Below are 22,008 nucleotides of genomic sequence, written 5' to 3'. Positions count from 1 at the left end.
TGTCGAAGGCAAGTCCAAGCATTTTGGAGAATGGATGGGAAGCAAGGAGAGAACAGTGTGTGGACAGTCTTTCCCCAGGTCTTAGCCTCTCCCCGGGTCTCTCGTCCTCAAATGAGGTGTGCAGGATATTCAGAAGTTACATGGTAGCTGCCCACTGGCTGGATTCTAACACAGATGTGTTTTGTTTGGCCAGGGCAGTATTCAAACTACGTTTCTGGTGGGCTGAATACAGTTGTGCATAGACCCCTTTTCAGATCCTGTGTGACAGATTGAAAACCTACGTCATAACCAGGTTTTTACCTTGTGAGTTTGCCATGTGGGCTAGTGCCGTCTCCACACAACCTACATGAATGCTAATCAGCAGTAATACCATTACAGAGCTTTTCACTACATCACGTATCATTGATAGATTTTCTTAAGGCTCTGTTCCTGAACATAATTTAGGATCCAGATAGCAAGAATACTGTGAAAGTAAACTGTGTCTTCAAAGGATTGTGGTTATTGCCACAGTGATCTGCTTTTGAGTTTCCCACTGGCAGTTCTGGCTTTGTAGCGTACCCTGGACTGCAGGAACGTTGTCATTCGGAGGGTGGTGTTTGCCTGGAGACCTGACCCTGTTAAGTGTCATCACAAACACTGAAAAGTCACTCTGAACTGAGCCTTGTACAGCCATCGATGTTCATTGAGCTCCCTGGCCTCTCATCGTCTTGTTTCATTCCTTTGATGGTGTAGCTTCCTCTTTCTTGGAAACCTGATCCCTCCAAAGTGGATCCTCGAGGTGCTTTGAGATCTCACAGTGAGTCCTCAGCAGAAAACACGTGGGATAGATCAGCCTAAGCTTTAAGCGTTCAGCTCCTTTGGTTTCTGCCTTTTTAAAAATTTGTCTGGGTCCATAAAAGTTTTTTCAGTAAATGATTTTTGCATAAACATGACTTTCCTAATTGTGAGTGATAAATGTTTTATTCTTTCAAAGTCATGTACAGCTCAAATAGAAATGAAGTCAGGAGACTGTATAATAAATGAAAAGGCAAGAGATGTCTAGAAATCACAGCCTAGAATTTTCAACAGTCAGAGCGGTGATCTCAGCCTCTCCCAAAACATGTGGGAACTGGAGGCCCGGAGGGAGAAGGCAGCTACTCAGCAGAGCCAGAGCTAGATGAGGTCTTGACCACATCTGGTGCCTTTCTGAGCAAGGGCATCTTTCAAGCCTGTGCCAGAAGCTTAAACATAAAAGGGAATTGACTGCTCTCCTCAGCTTGTTTCTCTCCTTCACCTTCACTTTATTTATCTTTGTGTTTTCTCTTCTGGGCTTCCCCTTGGCCATAAAAAATCACTTTATGTAAAATTCTTCTGTACCGTGTGCTCCGTTCAGATGTGCCGTGTGATGAATGGTAGATTGGCAGCTTTGTAGTTTGCCCTGATTAGATTGTAGAGTTATGTCCCAGCTGTGCGACTTACTAAATATTTACAGATTAGAAGTCTACAACGCTGCAAAGTTGTCTTGTGTTATGGATGTGGGGCCTTTCACTTTATTGTATTATGGCGCCTCGTCCTCAGTAAGGCAAGGACCACCTGCTGCATCTGTGCTGACGCGGCAGAAGCAACAGCTGGTCGGAGGTGGCCTCGGGTACCCAGAGACCATCCAGCTGAAGCCTTTAGACAAGAGTCAACTCAGAGCTGAATGAGAGACACGTTGATGTGTCATTTTCTTGCGGATGGTATATGTTCTGTATGGTATATGAGAATCCCTCATAGTTGTCTACCCCAAAGAGCACTGTGCAGAGAGTCTGACCCAGAAGTTCAGAATCCTCAGCTCTAGCTCTGGCACTGCCTCTGAAAGTGTGTCATGGGCAAGACACCTGTCAGTGCTGAACCTCATCTATGAAGCAGTCCGGTGAGATGCGCTCGAGGGTGGGCTCCTCGGCATTTCGCAGGGTGTTCAGATACTCTTGTTACGCACTCTGGCGTTTCTGGTCGTCTTCCTCTTCTTGGGTGTGCCAAGCACTAGGTGCCGTGTATGAGGTGCGTGTTCATTCTGTGGGAGGTGGTGCTGTAGTGTCTAAGAACTAGTTTCTATTCAGAGTCTATCACCACATCCCATCATCCTTAGAAGTGAGGTGAAGGATGAACAGCCACGCCACAAAGGAAGCTGTCCAGATGGCCACGAAGTGTACGAGAAAGTACTCAACATCATTATTCCTTAGGGACATAAAAGCTAAATCTCAGTGAGCTACAATGGCACACCCATCAGAATGGCTGCCATGAGAAACCTGACGTTAGCTAGTTTGGGCTAGGATGTAGAGCAGCCAGGACGCTCAGACGTTGCTGGTGGAGTGTACAGTGGCAAAACCATTCTGAGAAGGTTTTGTAGTGTCCTCTAATGCTAAAGATAAACTTACTCTGTGACACAGCAGTTCAGCTCCTAGGTTTATGTCCAAGAGAAATGATTCCATCTGGTCACCTAAATGCATGTAAAGAACTCTTGGTAGCTTTATTCCTAATAGCCCCAAACACAAAACAGTCCAAATGTCCATCAGCAGAGGAATGGATAAAAAGATGGCGAATTTGTATCATGAAACACAACATAGCAAGAAAGAGGAATGAATGTACCCACATGGGTGAATCTCCTAGCGTTCTGATAGCAAAAGAAACCAGACACAGAATACATACTTGGGGTTCCATCAACAAGGAGTTGAAGAACTGGTAAAACTAGTCTGCGGTGATTGAAGCTACACTAGTGATTACTTCTGGCATGAGAGGTTCTTGACGGAGGAAGGACGTGGGCGATGGAACTGCTCTGTTGCCATCTGGTTGGTGGTTACGTGCTTGTAAACGTGTAGAAAGGCGCTGAGCTGCCCCTGTGGACTGCTGACTTTCTTGTATAGAAGGCATGCCCCACTAACAACAGTTGGGAAGGGAAGTGCATCTGAATGATTCATCTGTGTCCTTATCCCTGCACTTGGTGTTTTAGGCCTGTGGCCATGCAGGACAGAGTGTGCGAGGGGAGCCAGAGCATTGTAGCATGGCTCGTGCTATTACACGTCTCTTAGATTGGCCCAGAGCCAGTGGTACGGACTGCTACTTGGAGAAGCATAGCAATTCACATTTTATGAGAAGTCATTTGGACCGCACCTGGACCACACACTGTCAGAGGGTGCTCTCCTTTCCGTGAAGCTGTGCTCTAGAGGCTGATTTGCAAGTCAAGTATGACTTTTAGGTGGAATCTAATAGAAAGTGTGGTGGGCTCTCATCTCCAGGGGTGGCTGCCAGAGAGACAGCCCAAGCTCTGAAAACGCTGGCCCAGGCTGCCCGTGGAGTGGCCGCATCCACGAGTGACCCCGCAGCTGCGCATGCCATGTTAGATTCTGCTCGAGACGTCATGGAAGGCTCCGCCATGCTCATCCAAGAAGCCAAGCAGGCCCTGATTGCACCTGGGGATGCTGAGAGTCAGCAGAGACTAGCCCAGGTGAGGCCCAGAATTGGCAGTTCTGGTCATCACTAAGGTGGTCGTGTTGGCAGGCTGTCTTCTGGGCACTCTTTTCCTGGTGTGAACGTTTTTCAATCAGTGGGTGTTTCCAGAACCTTCCGAAGTGCTATGCCAGTGCTGGTCATACATGATACCCATTTTTGTAAGTCTTGCCTAGTACCCCCCGCAATAGGAGATCTGCTTAATTGAGTCAACGGAGAGGATGGGGGGTGGGAGGGAGGTGGTGTTGAAATCTGTCGTTGGAATTTCGGGAACCAGCACACAGCATATTTGTTGGCGACTTGTGTATGCTTAAGTATGTCCCTCTACCTTGTCTGGGAGGTGCTGGGAGGTGAGGTAGAAACAGTTTGGCCACTCAAAGTTTTATACTCGCTCTACTGCCTATCTGGATGAGTCTTTGCCAACCTAATAAACTAGTGGGCTGGAGACCATCCAGGCAAAGTTCTAGGCAGGAAGCTGGGAAGCAGATGGGCTACTTAAAAGGAACGACACAGCCCACTTCCAAAGACCTTACCCTTTACCTGAGTGCAAACAGCAGGCCCTCACCCATCCTAAAGGGGCAGCATGTGGGCAACCCCAAGTTGGTCTGAAAGCGCTCAGACCGTCCCACCTGCCCTTGGGCAGGGTGCGGTCCGGGCGTGATGGCACCAGAAGGTGACACCTAACTGGGGCCCAAAGAACGCAAGGCCTCCTTCCACTTCAGTGGCCTCTGCGGGGCTCTCAAGAAGGGTGCTCTTTCTGTTTCTCTTGGTGGTGGCTCTCTTTGTCGTAGAGTCTGACATAATATTGGAGACTTCTGTGTTTGAGTCACAGAATTGTGACTTAGTCTGGTCCCGGGTGCACGTAAGGCGGACTGTTATCACTGTCAGCCCCTGTGCCAAGACAGGATGTTAACCCCAGTGAGAGGCCTCCGTGAGCTGATTTAATGGTAAACAGCGTCAGCTGGATGCTGGCAGATAATTCCCCGATGCTTTTCAGCTCTGCATACTGTCCCTGCTGGCTCCCCACACATCTGCAGCAGTGTTTGCAGGGAAAGTGCTCTCTCATGGAGCTTTTCTCCCTCTGTGTACGCAGGTGGCCAAAGCCGTCTCACACTCCTTGAATAACTGCGTGAATTGTCTCCCGGGGCAGAAGGATGTGGACGTGGCCTTGAAGAGCATTGGCGAGTCCAGCAAGAAGCTGCTGGTGGACTCGGTGAGAGGCTTTGCATTGAGAAGGGGCCCCGGGGGGCTGGGCTCACCTTAGGTGTGAGGGGAGTCTTCTCCCCTCCGTGGGATGTCTGAGCAGCTAACCTCTGTCTGAGGAGTCCCATTTTGCCTCCAGTTTGCCTTTCTTTGTTTTGCTTTGCCATCAGCAAAGTTCCCAGGTAGAGCTTTAAAAGTTCACTCTTTCTTTGAGTCCATGTTGCTGTGTGCTCTCCGGTCAGCCCAGTGAAAACAGGAAAGTTTTCTTTAGAGAGAGCGAGTAGTCTAAGGAATCTGCTTCCTCTTAGAGCCTGTTCCCTGTTCGTGCGCCCCTTTCTGGGGTCGGGGCTTGGGCTCATACATTTCTCTGCCTGGCGTCTGGCACATACTGGATATACCGTACATGGTGTGACTAAAAGAACCTGGCATAACTCTCTGGAACAAATAGTAGTAGTTCCACCAGTGATAATTCTGATCCACACAAAAGCTATGTGAGCAAAGGTTACTAAGAACCTTGGCATTAGTTTGGAAGAATAGGATTCGAAGTTTAATAGCATCTGCCTTTTAGTTCTAGAAAGCTAAACGTTTGAGAGGTTCCATGCAGAGTGGAGTGGTGCTTCAGAACGTGGCTCTTGGAGTCAGACTGCCCAGGTGTGAACCCTGGCTCTGCTACTGGGGGGGCTGTAGCCCCTGAGGATAGGCCACTTTTAGATCCACTGTGTCTAGCACTGAATAGGTGTTTAGTACGTTTCAGTGAGTGAGATAATGTCTGTATGTTAAAGGTCCAACTTAACATAGGTGGGCTCAGACCACACACAGCCTTTCGGTCTAGATGCCTCAGAAATGCAGCTCTGGAGAGTCTTTCCTTCCACGGAGCCTTCCTTCATTTCCCCCACACGAAGTAAAACTTCTTATGGGGTGTGCGCCTTTTTTCTGCACTGCAGTTACCTCCCAGCACGAAGCCTTTCCAGGAAGCCCAGAGTGAGCTGAACCAAGCCGCAGCTGATCTGAACCAGTCTGCGGGAGAAGTGGTCCATGCCACCCGGGGCCAGAGCGGAGAGCTGGCCGCAGCCTCTGGCAAGTTCAGTGAGGATTTCGATGAATTCCTCGATGCTGGCATTGAGATGGCAGGCCAAGCGCAGGTGAGTGTGGTGGCGGCTACCTCGAGCGGACCCTTGCCTGTCGACTCTGGTAGACTCTCTGCCCCGGAGGCCTGCTGGGCAAACAGACACAGGGAACCCGTCAGCAGGTCACACCATTGCGTTCTCTTTGCTGCTTGGAAAGTACTGTGACCTCACAGGCCTGGCATTCCTAAAGACGCTATTACCTTACGTGTGAAATGCTTCTTAGAGATAAGGGATAACTTTTCCCACGATCATGCAGCAGGATTCGTGGTTTGCTTAAGCTTCTGGAGGGAGGGCAGCTCTGTGTCCTGTATTTCATATATGGTATAATATAGTAAAAAACCATGTGTTTGAGGTTCATTGGGCCCATTGGAGGGGGCTGTGTCTAATACCAAGTGTCAAATGATTAAAAATTACCTCTTTGAGGGGCACCTGGGTGGCTCAATCGGTTAAGTGTCTGCCTTCGGGTCAGGTCATGATCCCGGGGTCCTGGGATCACACCCTGCATCGGACTCCCTGCTCAGCGGGAAGCCCGCTTCTCCCTCTCCCACTCCCCCTGATTGTGCTCTCTCAAATAAATAAATAAAATCATTAAAAAAAATTACCTCCTTGAGATGAACAGATAAAGCCCTTGTTCAGAACAAGGGAACATGACTGGTCTGGTGTGAACCACAGAGCTGTTTTTTCTTGAGCTCCTGTGAGCTCCCTGAAGGAGAAACCCAGGGTGTCTCTGGGTGTCTCTTGCTGTGTGACCTACAGATGGTTGTATCTCTGATAGGAAGTCAGCCAGGTGAGAAATGTGTCTTTCCCCAAGTCAGGAACTTCTGGGGTGCAGTCAGCTCCGAATATCTAGACAGTGCTGGGCGTTTGTGCCAGGCTGAGATGTATGAGCTCCTTGACAACTCCAGCATTGTTGAGCAAGATGCTGGAATCCTGGCCTGGTCCATGCACTGATGAGCTGGTGCTCTCTCGCCCTCCCTCTCCTTCCCTCCCCCACTTTTAATGCTTGCTCTGGTGAGACAGCACAGCTCTTGGCTGACCCACTTGGGGGTGGATCGCTGTCCTGTTGCAGGCATCTTGGTGTGGGTCTGTCTGTTTGGGCACGGGGCAGTGTCTCTACCAGTTAGGGATCTGCCCACTAATGGGGCTTAATGCAGTTTCTGTAGATAACTTGCCTCTATTTCAAGATGCTTCTCCCAGCTCTCTGAATGCTGCCCGGAAGAAATGGACAGTCCCTAATTACTCTGCCTCCTTTCGACTTTGCAGACGAAAGAAGACCAGATCCAAGTAATAGGAAACCTCAAGAATATCTCTATGGCATCCAGCAAGCTGTTGTTAGCTGCCAAGTCTCTCTCGGTGGATCCAGGAGCCCCCAATGCAAAAAATCTCCTGGCAGCTGCTGCAAGGTAAGAGGAGAACAAAACATGCTTTCATGTGTGGTTAAATAATGCCAGCGTTTGAGAGACAGGCCTGATGTCCTGCTGCTCTGGCTCAGCAAAGATGTGGTGCTGTTTCTATGTTGTCAGAGGCAGAGTCGGGACTCTGGCATTTGATTAAACTGGCTCATCCTCACGTGCTTTCCCCACTGAAGATGTTTTCTGTCTTCTCTTCCAGCCTTTCAGCTTGCTTAGACTTAAGGCCCCTATTGATTTATAAAGATGATGGCTTAAATGGATGTTTTTAAAGGAGTGTTATATCTTTCTGACGATGAAAGTAGTATGTGCTCGTTGAAAAAAATCAGAAAATACTAAAAAGTATTAAAAAGAAAAAAAAAAAAAAGCCCCACAACACCCAAAGAGCCGTTCAGCATTTCTTGAGCACTTACTGTGTGCCTGGCATCAAGGCTAATGAGATGAACTTAAACGTACTCCATTTGTCACATGCGGAGGGCTCCAGTTAAGGGTGAATGGGGTAGTGGTGGGAGTAAACTGTTTGGGGAAATATATTAAAACAGGAATCTGAGTTTGGGGTGGTGCCAGCGCCCTTTCCCACTGTTTTCACCGAGGAAGCGGTGACACACCGTCTGCTCCAGAGCCACTGTGCCAGTTGAGTTCAATAGCTGGAAGGAATGCTGGTCCCAGGAGAAACGGCAGTGACAGCCCGGGACGATTTTGTATTAGCAAAATCATTCACTTTCCCAAACCGAGAGGCCATAGGGTGTCTGGTGTTTCTCTAGTGCTGTGGGCAAGTTTTCCTGCCATTGCTTGATAACACTTTGTATATAGGAAAGCTAACAGCAGTACGTGCAGGCAATTAGGAGATAGAGTGTAATTGGAAACCTTTTCAAAACGTGCAAATTAGTGATTTTTAAAAAGCATACCATGAATTCTTTTCGATTTTTTTTTTAACTTGATTTTGCTTGTTTGCTTGCGTGTATTTGTTTTTTCATGTCTTTCTCTCTTCTGGGTGCTCAGTGGCTGTCTTTTTGAGTTCAGAGTCAGGAGACCTGAATTCTAGTCCAGGCTTTAATGTTTGATACACTTGGTTACGGCGGTTGGATTGTTCAACCTGTCCCAACTTTCCCATCTGCAAAATGGGGGTGGGTACTACATCATCCTTAAGTTCTAATAAGTTCTTGTTAGCTCTCAGTATATAAGATATCTTGGTGCTTATGGTTAAAACTGGTCTCTGGTTCCCTCTTGGTCTGTAGTGCTTTAGTTATTTATTTGTTTATTTATTGCTTGCAGGGGGTGGGAGGTAGAATTAGATCATTTTAGAGCAGGTCCTTCGAAAACCCTTGAGTTTCTGTAGTTATTCCTAGGTGTATATGCTTCAGCTTCAAACGATAGTGAGAGCCACTAGAAGATTGGAAAAATACCCTCCCATCTCCCTGCCTCCATCTCCTGCTTTGTGACTGTGCCAGTGAGTGAGTGCCCTCCAAGGGGTGGGGGCTGAGGAGGGAGGCGTGATGTCTTCTCTGTTGAGCAGCTGTTTCTCATATAAAACCCTCTCTTGATTCTTCTTTTTCCTACAAAGGGCCTTTGGATAGGGCAACTGATGTTTCCAGGTATCTGTACTCAGATGTTTTTCATTATCTTCAATTTTTTGCATCATTTCAAAATTACAGTTTCCAGCTTAGAACGCAGTGTTCACTCTCTTAAATCATGGAAGAAGGGGAGAGCGTAAATTGGCCTTTTGCAAGCCAGGTAAGGAAGGAAACGCAGACCCTGAAGGATTATGGCTGGTGTCCTGGCTCTGTGGGTGTCTGAAGGCCCCCTGGTGGTGACATTGAGGAAGGGGCCTGGAAACGAGATGATGAGGCTCTCTTTGCCTATGTCCTGGCTTTCGGCAGTTGACAGGGAGTTCCAGCCTCATGGTTTCATAGCCAAATACATGCTTAAAAATCATCAGAGGAAATGATTGTCTCAGGTTGGAACTGTTGCCAGAAGATGCCGGCACATTCTCCTTGGCTTCTTGGCACATGTTGGGATGCTCTGCTCCTCGAGGTGGTTTCCCAGTGGAAGCTCTGGCCGGGTCAGGTGAGTCAGGCAAGCTGTTCTTGGGAGGTGAAGCTTTGCACAGCTGGGGTGCATTCATTTATTCAACAGATTGTTACCACGTGCCTGAAACGGGCTGGGCCCAGTCCTGGGTGCTGGGCAGGCGCACACTGTGATAAGACAGGAATGGCCACAGGGGAGTTAGGGCAAGGGGCGTGCACACACAGCGTGCTCGCCTCATTCCGTCTGGACATTGCCGCAGCCCTGCACGAGTGCCCTTGGAGTTGAGCAGCTGGAATCTGACTACCGCTGTCCTCATCTTCAGTCCCACCGCCCTCCCTGTTCCTGAGACAGCCCAGCCCTGCCTGTGTTTCATGTGGTTGTCCTCAAAGGCCCCAAGGATGCCACTGTGGGGATCTAGACCTGGACCAGGACAGCCCTCCCCTGCTCCTGTGTCCACAGGCTTGAATCCTTTGTTCTTGAGGGTCTCCTTGATTCTTCCTGCTTTGGGAAAAAAAGATTGATCTCTGGAAAAGCAGCTGGCTTTGCCCTTTCCCTCTGCTCTTCATTCTGCATCAGTGTCCACAAACCACGTCCTTTGGTTTCTGATGCTTAGTGGGGACGAAGTCATTTGCTCCTTAGCACCCAGCTTGTTTGTCTTCTTCCTGTGTAAGTGGTGAGCTCTGACTCTCTTCGGAGGAGTTGGGTAGAGCTGAAGACCCTTTGTCAACCGTTCATCAGCTTTTTCCCTGGCCAGGGGCTGGTCTGATGCTCCCTGAACTTAGTCAAAGAAATGGAAAACCAGGTTGCAGTTGCAAAAAGGAGGGAGCATCCTACCTCTGGGCACCTGCCCTGTGCCACCACTCACACCACAGTCATGCTGGCCAGAAGGACTCCCTGGCTGAGAAGACTTCACACCCACGCCTGTCGCTGCCAGCGTTGGGACCCAGCTGGTTTTTCTGCTGCTTTCCTGTCCCCTGAGGCTTCCCTAGAACTTAGCAGGCGATTTCTCTTCCTGGGCTGCCCTTTGTTACGAGGTTCCTGCCAGGCAGGCTTCCTCCTGTCTCCAGAGACGGTGAAAAAGGATAAGCCAGCAGATCTTCCACACTGTGGCATAGAAAAATATAAACCAGGCTGTCTGTTGGTCTCCTCTAGAATGTTCTCTTCCCTTTATCCAAATCAGGATCTCACTGACTTCTCTGACTGTTGCAGTCCTCATCGAGCTCTCCCTTCCATGCAGAACCCGTGCCCTGTGTCTGCGCTCCCCGCGAGCCTAGAGCGTGTCTGGCCTCTCGGAGGTTCTGTCTGACGCGCTCCTGCCCTCACCGCTGCCTTTGGCTTACCTTCTGTGTGTCTTACCTGTTCATTATCCTGCTTCTCCAACCGGATTGCAGTCACCTTGCTTTCCTAGAGAGACAAACTATATTATTTTTGAATTGCCATACCTTGTACAGAGCAGGACCCAGGGAATACGCACAGGTGGAATTTGGGGTAGTTTTTGCCTGCCGAAGGACACTCTCCCTTGAGGAAGGGAAATGTCTGATGTTGGTGTTTTCCCCGCCAAGCTCCTTATCAGATGATTTGGGCTTAACAGATCATCAGAAGCACAAATTGGTTGATTTTCTTCTCTCACCCCTGGTGCATCTCCATATCTATTGAGAATTTCCCTCCGGAGCTCCCAAACTAGTCGAATCAATTCAGTCAGTATCTCTGAACACTAAACAATGTGTAGCTTAGAAAGCCTTTTTTTTTTTTTTTTTTTAAGATCTAAGGTTATAGATTCCAATTTTTTTTTAAACTGAAAGTGGCTGGATATGCCTAGATGAAGAATGAGACACAAGAAAACACTACTTCTAGTTGAGGGAATTATGGTTGTTTAACTTTTTTGTATTTTTAAAAAAATAAACTTGTGCAGCTTTAATCATTTTTTTAAAATAGTGGGAAAATATTTTAAAACTGCAGCTCAGACCTATTTGGATTCATATAGAACAGAGGGAGGATGCTGCTATTGTTGGCCCTCTCTTTATGACAGTGTAAGTTGGCTAAATCATAATTTTTTATTGGATTTACTGAAATTTTTTTATTTAAAAATAATAAAATTCCTTTAGAAGTATTATAAATCCACCTTTTTGGTATGTCATTCTGTCGTTTTTTCTGAGTATGTGTATGTTAAATTTTATAGCTGTGGGCTCCTACAAAACAGTTTATACTGTTTTGTAAATTTTGTTAATTGTGAATCATGAATATTCTTATATGTTAGGAATATGCTATGCATTATGACTTTCAGTGGGCACCCAGAATTCCATCGTACACTATACATTTATTTAGTCTATCCTCTGTTATTGCATATTTGGGTTGCTTTCTAATCCTTTGATCTTACAACTAACTGCTATAGTTTGAAGCATAAAAATACTATTTTTCTTTGTCAAATCTACATAACCCTTTGCCTCTGGGCCACTTATTTTATTATTGGGCTATCTACTCCAGATTCATTCTAAAATGAGTTATGAGGATAAATTATACCTAAATCATGCTCCCTAATCATGGATCGGTATTACCCAAGTGACGCATTCAGACAGCCGTGCTGTGCTGGCACTTTTAGGGATTATCCAACCACAGACCACTGGTCTCTTGGGGCTTTTTTTTTTTTTTTAAGATTTTTTATTTATTTATTTGACAGAGATAGAGACAGCCAGCGAGAGAGGGAACACAAGCAGGGGGAGTGGGAGAGGAAGAAGCAGGCTCATAGAGGAGAAGCCTGACGTGGGGCTCGAACCCGGAACGCCGGGACCACGCCCTGAGCCGAAGGCAGACGCTTTAACCGCTGTGCCACCCAGGCGCCCCTCTTGGGGCTTTTTTTTACCCCAAGATGTTATTTGAAAAATTTTCACATCTAAAAAATCGATAAAAGACGAGGACAGTAAGCAGCTATATAGTCTTTGGATTCCCCACTTGTAAACAGGTTTTTAATGGAAAAATCTTTATGTAAACAGAAGGTTTAAAATAAATGCAGATAAACAGGAAACATTGAAAGAAGCTAAATGGAACGCTTCTGTGATACGTGGAAATACCCTCCACGTGATCATGTCATCACTGTTGAGGGCATTCTGCACCGTTTGTTACGTTCACACATGCCAGCCTGTCCACTCAGAAGTGTGTCTTGAAGCCTACCGCACGGAACATGGCTCTGGACTCTCTGAGGGACCCGTTTGGAGATTACATCATGGACCACACCGTCCAGGATCGCAGAGTGAGAGATTGTCCTGCTCTCTCGGTTTTACTGCCCTGCTTTCCACCACAGAGAACCCAGTGCTTCTGTGTGACACGTTCAGCAAGCACTTTGCCCCAAATAAATGAATCACTAGAGTCAATCTTACAAAAACTATTTTGGGATTCTTCCGTGAGTTCAGGAATGTGTTTTCTTCTTCCCATCCGCCCTAGCTAAATTTAAAATTCAGAGCAGTATCTCCTCGTCAGATAATTAAGCTGATTGCCTTTGTACATTGGCAAGATCATTTTCCATCTAATTTGATATTCTGTGGGAAGCTGCAAAGCCAATTTAATAAAATGAGACATCCTTTATATTAGGCAGCGCTAATGATTAACAGCAAGTGTGCTCTATCTTGTTTTTGTTTGTTTTATTTTAAGTTGCGGGTTAGCTGCAGTGGTTGGTAAGTATGAATAGAATTTAGGGCCCTGCCAGAGTGTAGAGCAGTCATGACCGTACAGAAAAATGGCTGTGGATCTGTTTTTGTTTTTGTTTTTTCCCACTTCTAAAACACAAGGGTATTCAATTTTAAGACTTAATATAAAAAGTGTGGTATTGGCAAAGGATTAGATACATAGGTCATGGAACAGGGTCCAGAAGTAGACCCACGTCAGTATGGCCCAGGGATTGTCAACAAAGTTACATTGTCAATGCAGTGTCCAAAGAATAGCCTTTAAATGGAGGGTGCTGGAATCATTACACTTACGTAAGCCACCCCCCACCCGCCGCAGAAAAAGAACCTGGACCCATATTTCACACCTTACAAAAAAATTAACTCAAAATGGACCATGACTTTCTAAATGCACCATGGTCTCACCTAAGCAGGAGTTAAGCAGAGGCTGTTTGGGAGAAGCGGAATCCTTGCCAATATAGGAAAAACTCTGAGCTGCTTCTCGAGTTCTTTTTTTTTTCTTTTTTCTTTTTTTTTTTTAAGATTTCATTTATTTATTTGACAGAGAGAGAGAGACAGCCAGCGAGAGAGGGAACACAAGCAGGGGGAGTGGGAGAGGAAGAAGCAGGCTCCCAGCAGAGCAGGGAGCCTGATGTGGGGCTCTGTCTCAGGACCCTGGGATCACGCCCTGAGCTGAAGGCAGACGCTTAACGTCTGAGCCACCCAGGCGCCCCTTCTCAAGTTCTAAGAAGAATAGGAACACCTGTAAAATCATGACTCTCTAATTCCTATTAATGTTAAAGAAAAGAGCTGTTTTAAAGAATAATTTGGGGATAGCTTCTAGGAACTAGCGAATCATGTAGGATTTCATGGAAAGATGAGATTTTTAAATCCTGAACACAGTTTACTATATGTATGCCTGCTATGTTTTAAAATATATAAAACACTCCAAACTATACAAAGGCTATCCAAAATAACCTCAGATCCTCTTATTCCTTATGGGCTGCTAATGAAGGATATTTAAAAACACTGTTAATATGATCTCTTTGCTATTTGCAACTTTGTTGTGAATTCTTTCCTATGAATGTATTAAAAGTCCTACTTTCCTAAAAGAACCATTAGTACCCTTTAAAGGGAAATCAAATGAGTAATCACAGGCAGAGTGGGGACACTCATTCTTTCTTTCCTGGTCCTGGTTTATTTTTGGTTGTTCAGAGCCTTGGCAAAGAGCTCTCACGGGGACCGCAGCCTTTATAGTGAATTCCTTGTGTTTCTGGTGAACATAAAATAACTGTTGATCTTTACAAAATAAAACAAAAACCCTTTATCCGTTTCTGTTACAGAGCTGTGACCGAGAGCATCAATCAGCTCATCACTCTGTGTACCCAGCAAGCTCCAGGCCAGAAAGAATGTGATAATGCCCTGCGGGAGCTCGAGGTACAACCCTAGAAAGGCCGCTGGGGATTTAAGAGGGTGTGACTCTCTGTCCTTTCCAGAAGGGGTCGGTTTCTTCTCCTCTGTTCTTGCCTTACGTCCTTCCTGGAAGACTACTGAGGCCAAAGTTTCCATCCAAGTGGGAAGGAATAATTAAATTTGGTGGGATCATCCTCTGCGTTTCCCCTTTCTCACTAGGATGAGAGTGATTTGTTAAAGGACCCTATTTCAAATAGGAAGAGGCCTGGGTGTAGACTGAAGGTGAGCAATTACTACCTAAAAAATTTTGGAGTGCCATCATGTGCCATTATGCTGGCACAGTTGGGAGAAGCCGGGGTAGATGTTCTTTTTGAGTAAAAATGATTTTCCCATACATTTTATTTTAGTCACTGTAGGGGGCCCATGAGTGGAAACCCAGGAATAGCATTTACTACCCAGTCAAGGTGACTGTGAGACCCCTAGTGGCCCAGAACACTGTGTGGGTGCTTCACAACTTATATTCATACTTAGGGCTTACTTATAATGGAAAATTCATCTGTGCCCTTAGGATGGACACGGGTAAACAGAAAATCAGTGTGCCCACTTGTATGTAAAGCAGTCCTAACGAGTGCAGGTTATATTGAAACAGCCAAATAGGTATCTCAGTAGGTATGGGTGGTTGTACCCAATGTAGTTTTCTGGGTGATTAGCACGGAAATACCCACCATGCCAGAGGGGGTCTGATTGCAGCTTCTGAAGGGTTTGATTGAGGCCCAGTCTGCTGGTGGCAGTTGGCCAGTGAGCACAGCTGGAGGTGAGAAGAGGCTTGTTACCCGAGGACTAAAGCATTCTGAAAACAGTGGAACTTGTTTCCTATGTTGGGTTAATTACTGTCCTATCCCGCTCTGTTCACATTTGCAAAGACAATATATGTGGGCTTTTGGTCTAAATCAGATCTGTAAGCCCAGATACAAACACTCTATCCTTTAATGGTATCCTTGGTTGCCAAAATTATGACTCTTTCAGGACTGCTGTTACTAAAACAGTTTCGATTGTGTGACGAGTGGGAGAAGGTTCTTCAGTGAAATGAACTCCTTTACGCTGCCCTCTTTTCTGAGATCTTAGTAGCTCAGCAGTTTCCACCATGACCTCCCCCAATCCTTGGTAACTCAAATGACTGTGTCTTTTTTGTTGGCTGTGCCCCCAAAGGCTGCTGGGTCCTAATGTATACTCTCACTCACTGGGGAGAAGATTGGATGGTTCTATCCCAGACTTGCGTCCCCTGGAAAATTGCCTCATTCATGACTGTCAGAGATTATGACAACATGCGAGGTAGTGATGATTTTCAGTGGATTGGAGACAAAGGAGCAAGCCCCATGCCCTGCACCTTGATGGCTATCTAAACAGGAGTGAATATTTTCTATACTTTTTGAAATAAAAACAAATGAACTGTACCAGGGAGCAGTTTGGGGGATTTATCTTCTTTCATGCCTATGCATTAAAAGGTTCCAGAATTGAAAACTGAAGGTTCTCCTCCTCAAGTAGAAATGAGTTACTGTGCCCTTGAAATGTAAACTCCTTGGGTACCAAGAAATTGTGCTAATTGGCCACTGCCCTAAATTAGCTTTCAGATTTTCTTAAGGAAAAAAATCTCTCCCTTTTGTGGATACCATGCTTCTCCTACACATTTGTAAACAGGAGACTCTCCTCTCCGTCAAAGCTCACCTAAGACCTCTTCCTGCCTGCCATCAGTGTTGTGTTGCTAGCAGGAAATCTGAAGTCACGGATAAAACCGTCTCAGTTCCTCCCAAGAATGTGGATAAATGAGTGATCGTGACCAGAATCTATATGCAGAGGCGAAGTCGATAGCTGGTATTTTACGTTGAAATTTCTCTTGCTCTCTAACACTTGCTTGCTTTTTAAGTGGCGTTTTCTTCCTGTAGACTGTCAAGGGCATGTTGGACAACCCTAATGAACCTGTGAGTGACCTCTCTTACTTTGACTGCATTGAGAGTGTGATGGAGAACTCCAAGGTAAGCCTGTCTGTGCTGTTAACATTCCTCCTCATTATGGGGAAAAATCCAGACGTGCTCTGGGTGCATCTGCCTGTGGCCACTCTGTGTGGCTGCAGGTATTACAAAGCCTGACTGTGGAGCCCTTTGCGCAGGTGCTCCTCCAACTTGACTGTGCGTCAGAATCACTTAGGGGTCTTGTCAGACACAGATTGCTGGACTTATCCCTGAGTTTCTGATGCAGTAGCTCTGAGGTGGGGCTGGGATGGTGCGTTTCTGACAGGTCCCTTGGTTCCTGCCGATGCCGTCCAGAAGTAACACTGAGAGATACGGTGCATATACCATATCGTAGATGGGTCTTACTGTGAATCAAATCATGGATTTCTTTCACTTGGGGCTGAATTGCCCGGGAAAGCCCGTCAGTGACCTTGGCTTTTATGAGACCCCCTTGTGTGTTCTTCTGGCCATCCATTAATGGCATCATTCTCAAGCGAATTGAAAAACTGGACGTTCTTTTGGGAGGTGGGAGGAGTAAGAATATCTAAATATTGCAATGGTTTCTGTCCCCACCCCCTGCCATATCTTACCCTAACTCAACAGAATCTTATTTCTTCTTATTACTTTGATGTGGGTAGCAATTGGGGGTGGGGAGGCTAAAAGATTTCTTAGTGGAGCAATAATTATTTTTTAAGAAGTCGGAAGCACTAACCAATGATGACAATACCAAAGTTGTTGAGAATGCTTCAAAACCGGGTTAACGTGAAATATAAGTGAGAAGAGCGGTATGCAGCAGTCGCCAATACCGAGTTTGTCCTTGGAGCATAAGCGCGTGTTTGTCTACATCACTCTGACGTTAGCTTTGGGGACACAGCTGTGTTGGTGATGCCGGGGGGGGGGGGTGCCTTGCATTGGGCTAACACTAGACTTTGCTCTGTCCAGCACCCTTTATGGAATTCTGGATTGCCTAAGGGAAGGGTGCATGTGTCTTACACACTTAGATCCAAAGAAACTCTTCCTTCCTAAAGAGGGACGCAAGGTGATAGAAAGGATAATACTGTGCATACAAATACCATCTAGCTTCTCTGCTTTGCAAGTCTTCATGTACACTGGACTATGTTATATATCTAAGCAATTTTAGGGAATTTTTCCCCTTTCCAAGATGGCTTATTAATGAAGAGTTCTGCAGTGGCAATGCCATCGCCTTTCTAAAGGGTTGTGTTCAACATCTTCCATTCCACCATCTGTGACCCTGCGAAGTAGGAGTAGGACCTGCCCTCTCAGGGCATCATGAGGCCCATAGAAGACAAAACACCAGCTATGAGGCAGGTGTCCTGCCTCTGCCCATGTGACCTTCTGTGTGACCTTACCTGGGGTGCTCGACCTCTCTGGGTTGGATTCTAAATATTAAAATCCTTTTTAGCTGTTATTTTAAGACCTCTGGAGAAAAAAGACATCAGTGATTCTCAAAATAAAGGGAAATACTTAAAAATTTAGGAAATAGTCTTGGTGTTCAGATCGCCTATCTATATATATACACACACTTTTTAACAAAGACATATTTAAATTTTACAATCAATAAGTAAATAAATAATATCAGCGAGGGTATGTCTTCTGCTTTCTGGGGTGTGGCCACCTGCAGTTCAGTGTATGCGTCTGATTTTTCTGGGAAATGACAGGTCTCGCTTGAGACCATTCACCTGTGGGATGCCCTGTGTCGATTTTACTTTATCGGTCTGTATATATTAACTGTACCCCTTTGAGATCTAGATAACTTTTTTCTTTTCTGAAGAGAGAGAGAGAGAGAGAGCAAGCAGGGCGGGGCGGGGGAGAGGGGCTAAAGGGGACGAGGTGGGGGGGGGGAATCCCAAGCAGACTCCATGCTAAGCTCAGAGTCACCTGATATGGGGCTCAATCTCACGACCCTGAGATCATGACCTGAGCTGAAATCAGGAGTCGGACACTTAGCTGACTGAGCCACCAGGCGCCTCAAAATATAGGTAACTTTCAGATGAAAGGTTCATAGTTTCATTATTCATTTCTCTCTATGGAACAGAAAGGATGTAATTCTCTTAAATCTCCTCTTAATGCAAATAAAGAAAAATAATGGCAAATAGTATAAATTAAGTGGCCTTGAATGTTACAGTTGGAAGCGTAGCACCCTTTTCCCCATGGTTGGAAGAAATGCTGGTTCGTGAATGTCACTGGTTGGTTGGTTCGCAGGTTCTGGGCGAGTCGATGGCAGGGATTTCACAGAACGCCAAGACCGGGGACCTCCCTGCCTTTGGGGAGTGTGTGGGGATTGCATCCAAGGCCCTCTGCGGGCTGACAGAGGCGGCAGCCCAGGTAAGGGACTGGCCCCCAGGCCCCCTGATGCAGGCCTTCCAGCCTTAAGGCCTGTGTCCTGTGCCTCTGTCCTATGCTCAAGTGAGGACACCAGGAGTACCACATCCCTGTGGGAGGCATGGGGAAGCTCCAACGGCAGCTCCTTCCCCAACCACCATCACAGAAACCATGGGAAAGGTGGAGGTTCCTGTGCTGGCTGGGGCATTTCGACAGAGCACCAGCCAGTTACCCCCCAGAAGCACAGCAGCCTGGTGAGGACAGTGAGGCTCTGAACACTGCAGACCCAGCATAAGCATTCAGAGGCCAGATTTGGGCTTTTTTTCCTTTTAAGACCAATTTTAAAGAGGAGCTGTTTTGAGGGCGAAAAATGAGTATTACATAATGCACATTCTTTCTGAGGCTTTAAAATTGCAAAAATCTTAGTCATGCTCTTTTTAGGATCAGAGGGAGAAGAAATTAGATACCATCCTGCAGGGACATGATCGGGCATGTTCCTTGATTTGGTTCGACTGTCCTGTGCATCTGTAATAATTTTGGGGCTCGTGTGACTGAAGCTTCAAAAATTATCAGCATTTTACCTTGAAGGATTTATCATTTGGCAGTTACCTTGAGGCTGGAAAATTTTACTGAACCAAAGGAAAACATCCCTAGTTTGGGGGATGCAATTGTCCTTATCCTGCCCCTCACATCTCATGGGAAATGACTGAAGATTAAAATTCCCATTCACAGTTTCATTTTCTCCCTGCGATTTGACTATCCAAAGGGTTTAAAGAGAAGACCTTCCCTTAGAGCCTCTTGTCCTCTTAGAAACCAGACAGTGCCTTCCCCCCCCACCCCCGAGCCCTCTTACTCATTCTCCTTACTCCTGGATATCCTGGCCTGCACAATAAGGACGTAGTTGGCTATGAGATGAGAAACTTCCATGCTCGGCAGGCTTCAGGGTTGACCAACCCAGTGGCTCCATGCCATTGGTCTCCACGCGCTTTTTTTCTGCCTCTCCCGTCTGCCAGCCAAAGAATCAGCCTCACACTGAGACTGGGTACCCTCATGGTCCTAAGATGGCTGCCAGAGCACACAGGCCTGCATTCATCCTTGTTCAGGCCCCATAGGAAAACCTCTTCAGAACAGGGACCCTTTGTTCCTAGAAGCCTGCAGGAGACTCTGCCGCCAGCCCATCAGTCCTTAAACCCTTCCTGGCAAGATTACCCTGACCAATGTGCACCAGGGAGCCCCTGAGAATGCGGCCTGCGCACTGCCAGGCCATCATCCCCGACAGGCTCATCTGGGAGCACAGGGAGTCTGAGCGGCGCTTTCTTCCTCCCTTTCCAGGCTGCATACCTGGTGGGTATCTCTGATCCAAATAGCCAGGCGGGCCACCAGGGCCTCGTGGACCCCATCCAGTTTGCCCGGGCGAACCAGGCTATCCAGATGGCCTGCCAGAACCTGGTGGACCCCGGCAGCAGCCCGTCACAGGTAACCACGGGGCGAGGGCGTGAGGTCTGTGAGTCCTTAAACTCTTGTCGGTGGGTTGTGGGAGACTGCGAGGAATTGGGGAAGAAAACTTTCCAAGCTTGCAAAGCCGGCTAAGTACAGCCCTGTGGATAACAACTTGGGGGGATGATGCAAAATGTGGTGAGCATGGCAACATGTCAGTGCTTTGAAACGAGGTGCTGGTAGGCAGTAGGGTGAAGTCACCACCGGGAGATTCATCAGGAGTCTCATGATGTCATTCAGGTCAGAGGACGTAGGTGGAGGGCTTGTGCTGTGCTCAGCACTAAGGGTCAGCACAGGTTGGACCTGATCCCCTCTATGCCCTGGCTCTTCCTCTGTTGGATAGAGCTTGGAAGGTGGGGTGGACGGGGTATGACAACAGCACCCGGAATGGTCAGAGGAACAGGTGATGAGCTCTGTGCAGAGCTGTCAAGCTTCACTTCCCAGAGATGGTGGCACTGAGCCAGGCCTCAGAGTCTGGTCAGAATCCGAAGTGCCGAAAGGACCCACAGAGGCATTTCAGGACTAGACAGTATGTGTGACGCTCTGTATCCACGTGGCATGAGGTCCCAGTGACTTACTCAAGCAGCGTGTGCTAAAAGGGACAGGAACCAGCCCATAGGGCTACCAGAGGCAGCCTGTGAGTGCCACGTCCACCGTGCACCCCAAGCCCGACATTCTTCCGGCAGGAGGAGGACCCAAGTTAAGGAGGCAATACAGGGACCATCTGACCTACCTACAAGATGAGAGCTGATGTGGAAGACATCAGGGCACCTGATGTTCCAACCTGTCCAGTTAAGGACAAGGGGATGTTACCAGCAAAGTGGATTGGGGGGGATTCAAGAGAGCGATTAGGGGTGGGGCCCGGGAGATGCCTGACCCAGACCCCTTACTCAGGAGCCCACAGACTGCCTATGGATAAGGAAGGAGCTGTTGCACCTCATGTAGACCTGTTCCTCATCTAGACCTGGACTCCAGGTGATGTTACCTGGTGCAATGAAATATTTTGGATATATCAAGTTAAATAAAATAAGTTATTGAAATTAACTTATCTTGTTTCTCTACTTTAACGTGGCTACGAGCAAATTTAAAATTTCCTGTGTCGTTCACACTGTACTCTGGTCTAGACCCTGGACTGAATGCCTCCTGGCAGGGGGTCCTGAAGCAGAGCTCACTGCCTCTCCTTTCAGACTCTCTGGAGCCCAGCCCTGCCCCACTACTCCAGGAACACCTCCTTTCCTTTTGTTTATTCTCTCTTGCTTAGCCGTTCTTGCCCCCTGCTTTCCTGGTGTGGCTTTGGGGTGGCAGAGCTAGACATGCGTGGTGTAATTACACGGGCCCTAGATAGGTGAGCTGAAGAGGAATCCAGGGCTCGGGACCAGGGTGGGCTCCTCTGACCTGGACCCCGCTGCACTGAGCATGCCATGCCCCAACCCAGCTCCATGCTTTGTAGGTCCTGTCGGCGGCCACAATTGTCGCCAAGCACACCTCGGCCCTGTGCAACGCCTGCCGCATCGCCTCGTCCAAGACAGCCAACCCAGTGGCCAAGAGGCACTTTGTCCAGTCAGCCAAGGAAGTCGCCAACAGCACCGCCAACCTGGTGAAGACCATCAAGGTGGGTTATGGAACTGAGGTCTTAGTGATCCCTGCATCACCTATTGCAGAGGGCAAGGAAGTGTGCAGGATTTAAGCTCTGCTCTAAGACTTGAGTCTCCTGAAGCCGCTTGAGTGAAGTCAGCGAGGAGGAGTCCTTTTCTAATGGAGATAATTATCATGAAAAACCAACAGCCTTGGTCTCCACTGACCTTCTCAGCTGGGGCGGGGGGATGGGAGGCGGTCACCAAATTCTGTACGTGAG

General features: G+C 47.3%; 1 protein-coding gene across 1 annotated transcript in view; it reads left to right on the top strand.

Moving 5' to 3' along the window:
- The window catches only part of TLN2 (talin 2), a 249,186-nt gene that overhangs the window by 143,150 nt on the left and 84,028 nt on the right, over positions 1-22,008 (top strand). The window contains exons 27-35 of the mRNA XM_008706048.2: positions 3,258-3,466; positions 4,562-4,681; positions 5,616-5,813; positions 7,062-7,201; positions 14,235-14,328; positions 16,248-16,337; positions 18,537-18,659; positions 19,989-20,132; positions 21,604-21,765. Of these exons, the coding sequence (XP_008704270.2) occupies positions 3,258-3,466; positions 4,562-4,681; positions 5,616-5,813; positions 7,062-7,201; positions 14,235-14,328; positions 16,248-16,337; positions 18,537-18,659; positions 19,989-20,132; positions 21,604-21,765 (1,280 nt within the window). The remainder of the gene's footprint in view (positions 1-3,257; positions 3,467-4,561; positions 4,682-5,615; positions 5,814-7,061; positions 7,202-14,234; positions 14,329-16,247; positions 16,338-18,536; positions 18,660-19,988; positions 20,133-21,603; positions 21,766-22,008) is intronic.

This window comes from Ursus maritimus, unplaced genomic scaffold (genome assembly GCF_017311325.1).
Source record: "Ursus maritimus isolate PB19 unplaced genomic scaffold, ASM1731132v1 scaffold_35, whole genome shotgun sequence".
In the NCBI taxonomy this organism is placed as follows: Eukaryota; Metazoa; Chordata; class Mammalia; order Carnivora; family Ursidae; genus Ursus; species Ursus maritimus.
Note: the sequence above shows the minus strand (reverse complement) of the source record. Positions and strands in the feature narration are given on the sequence as shown.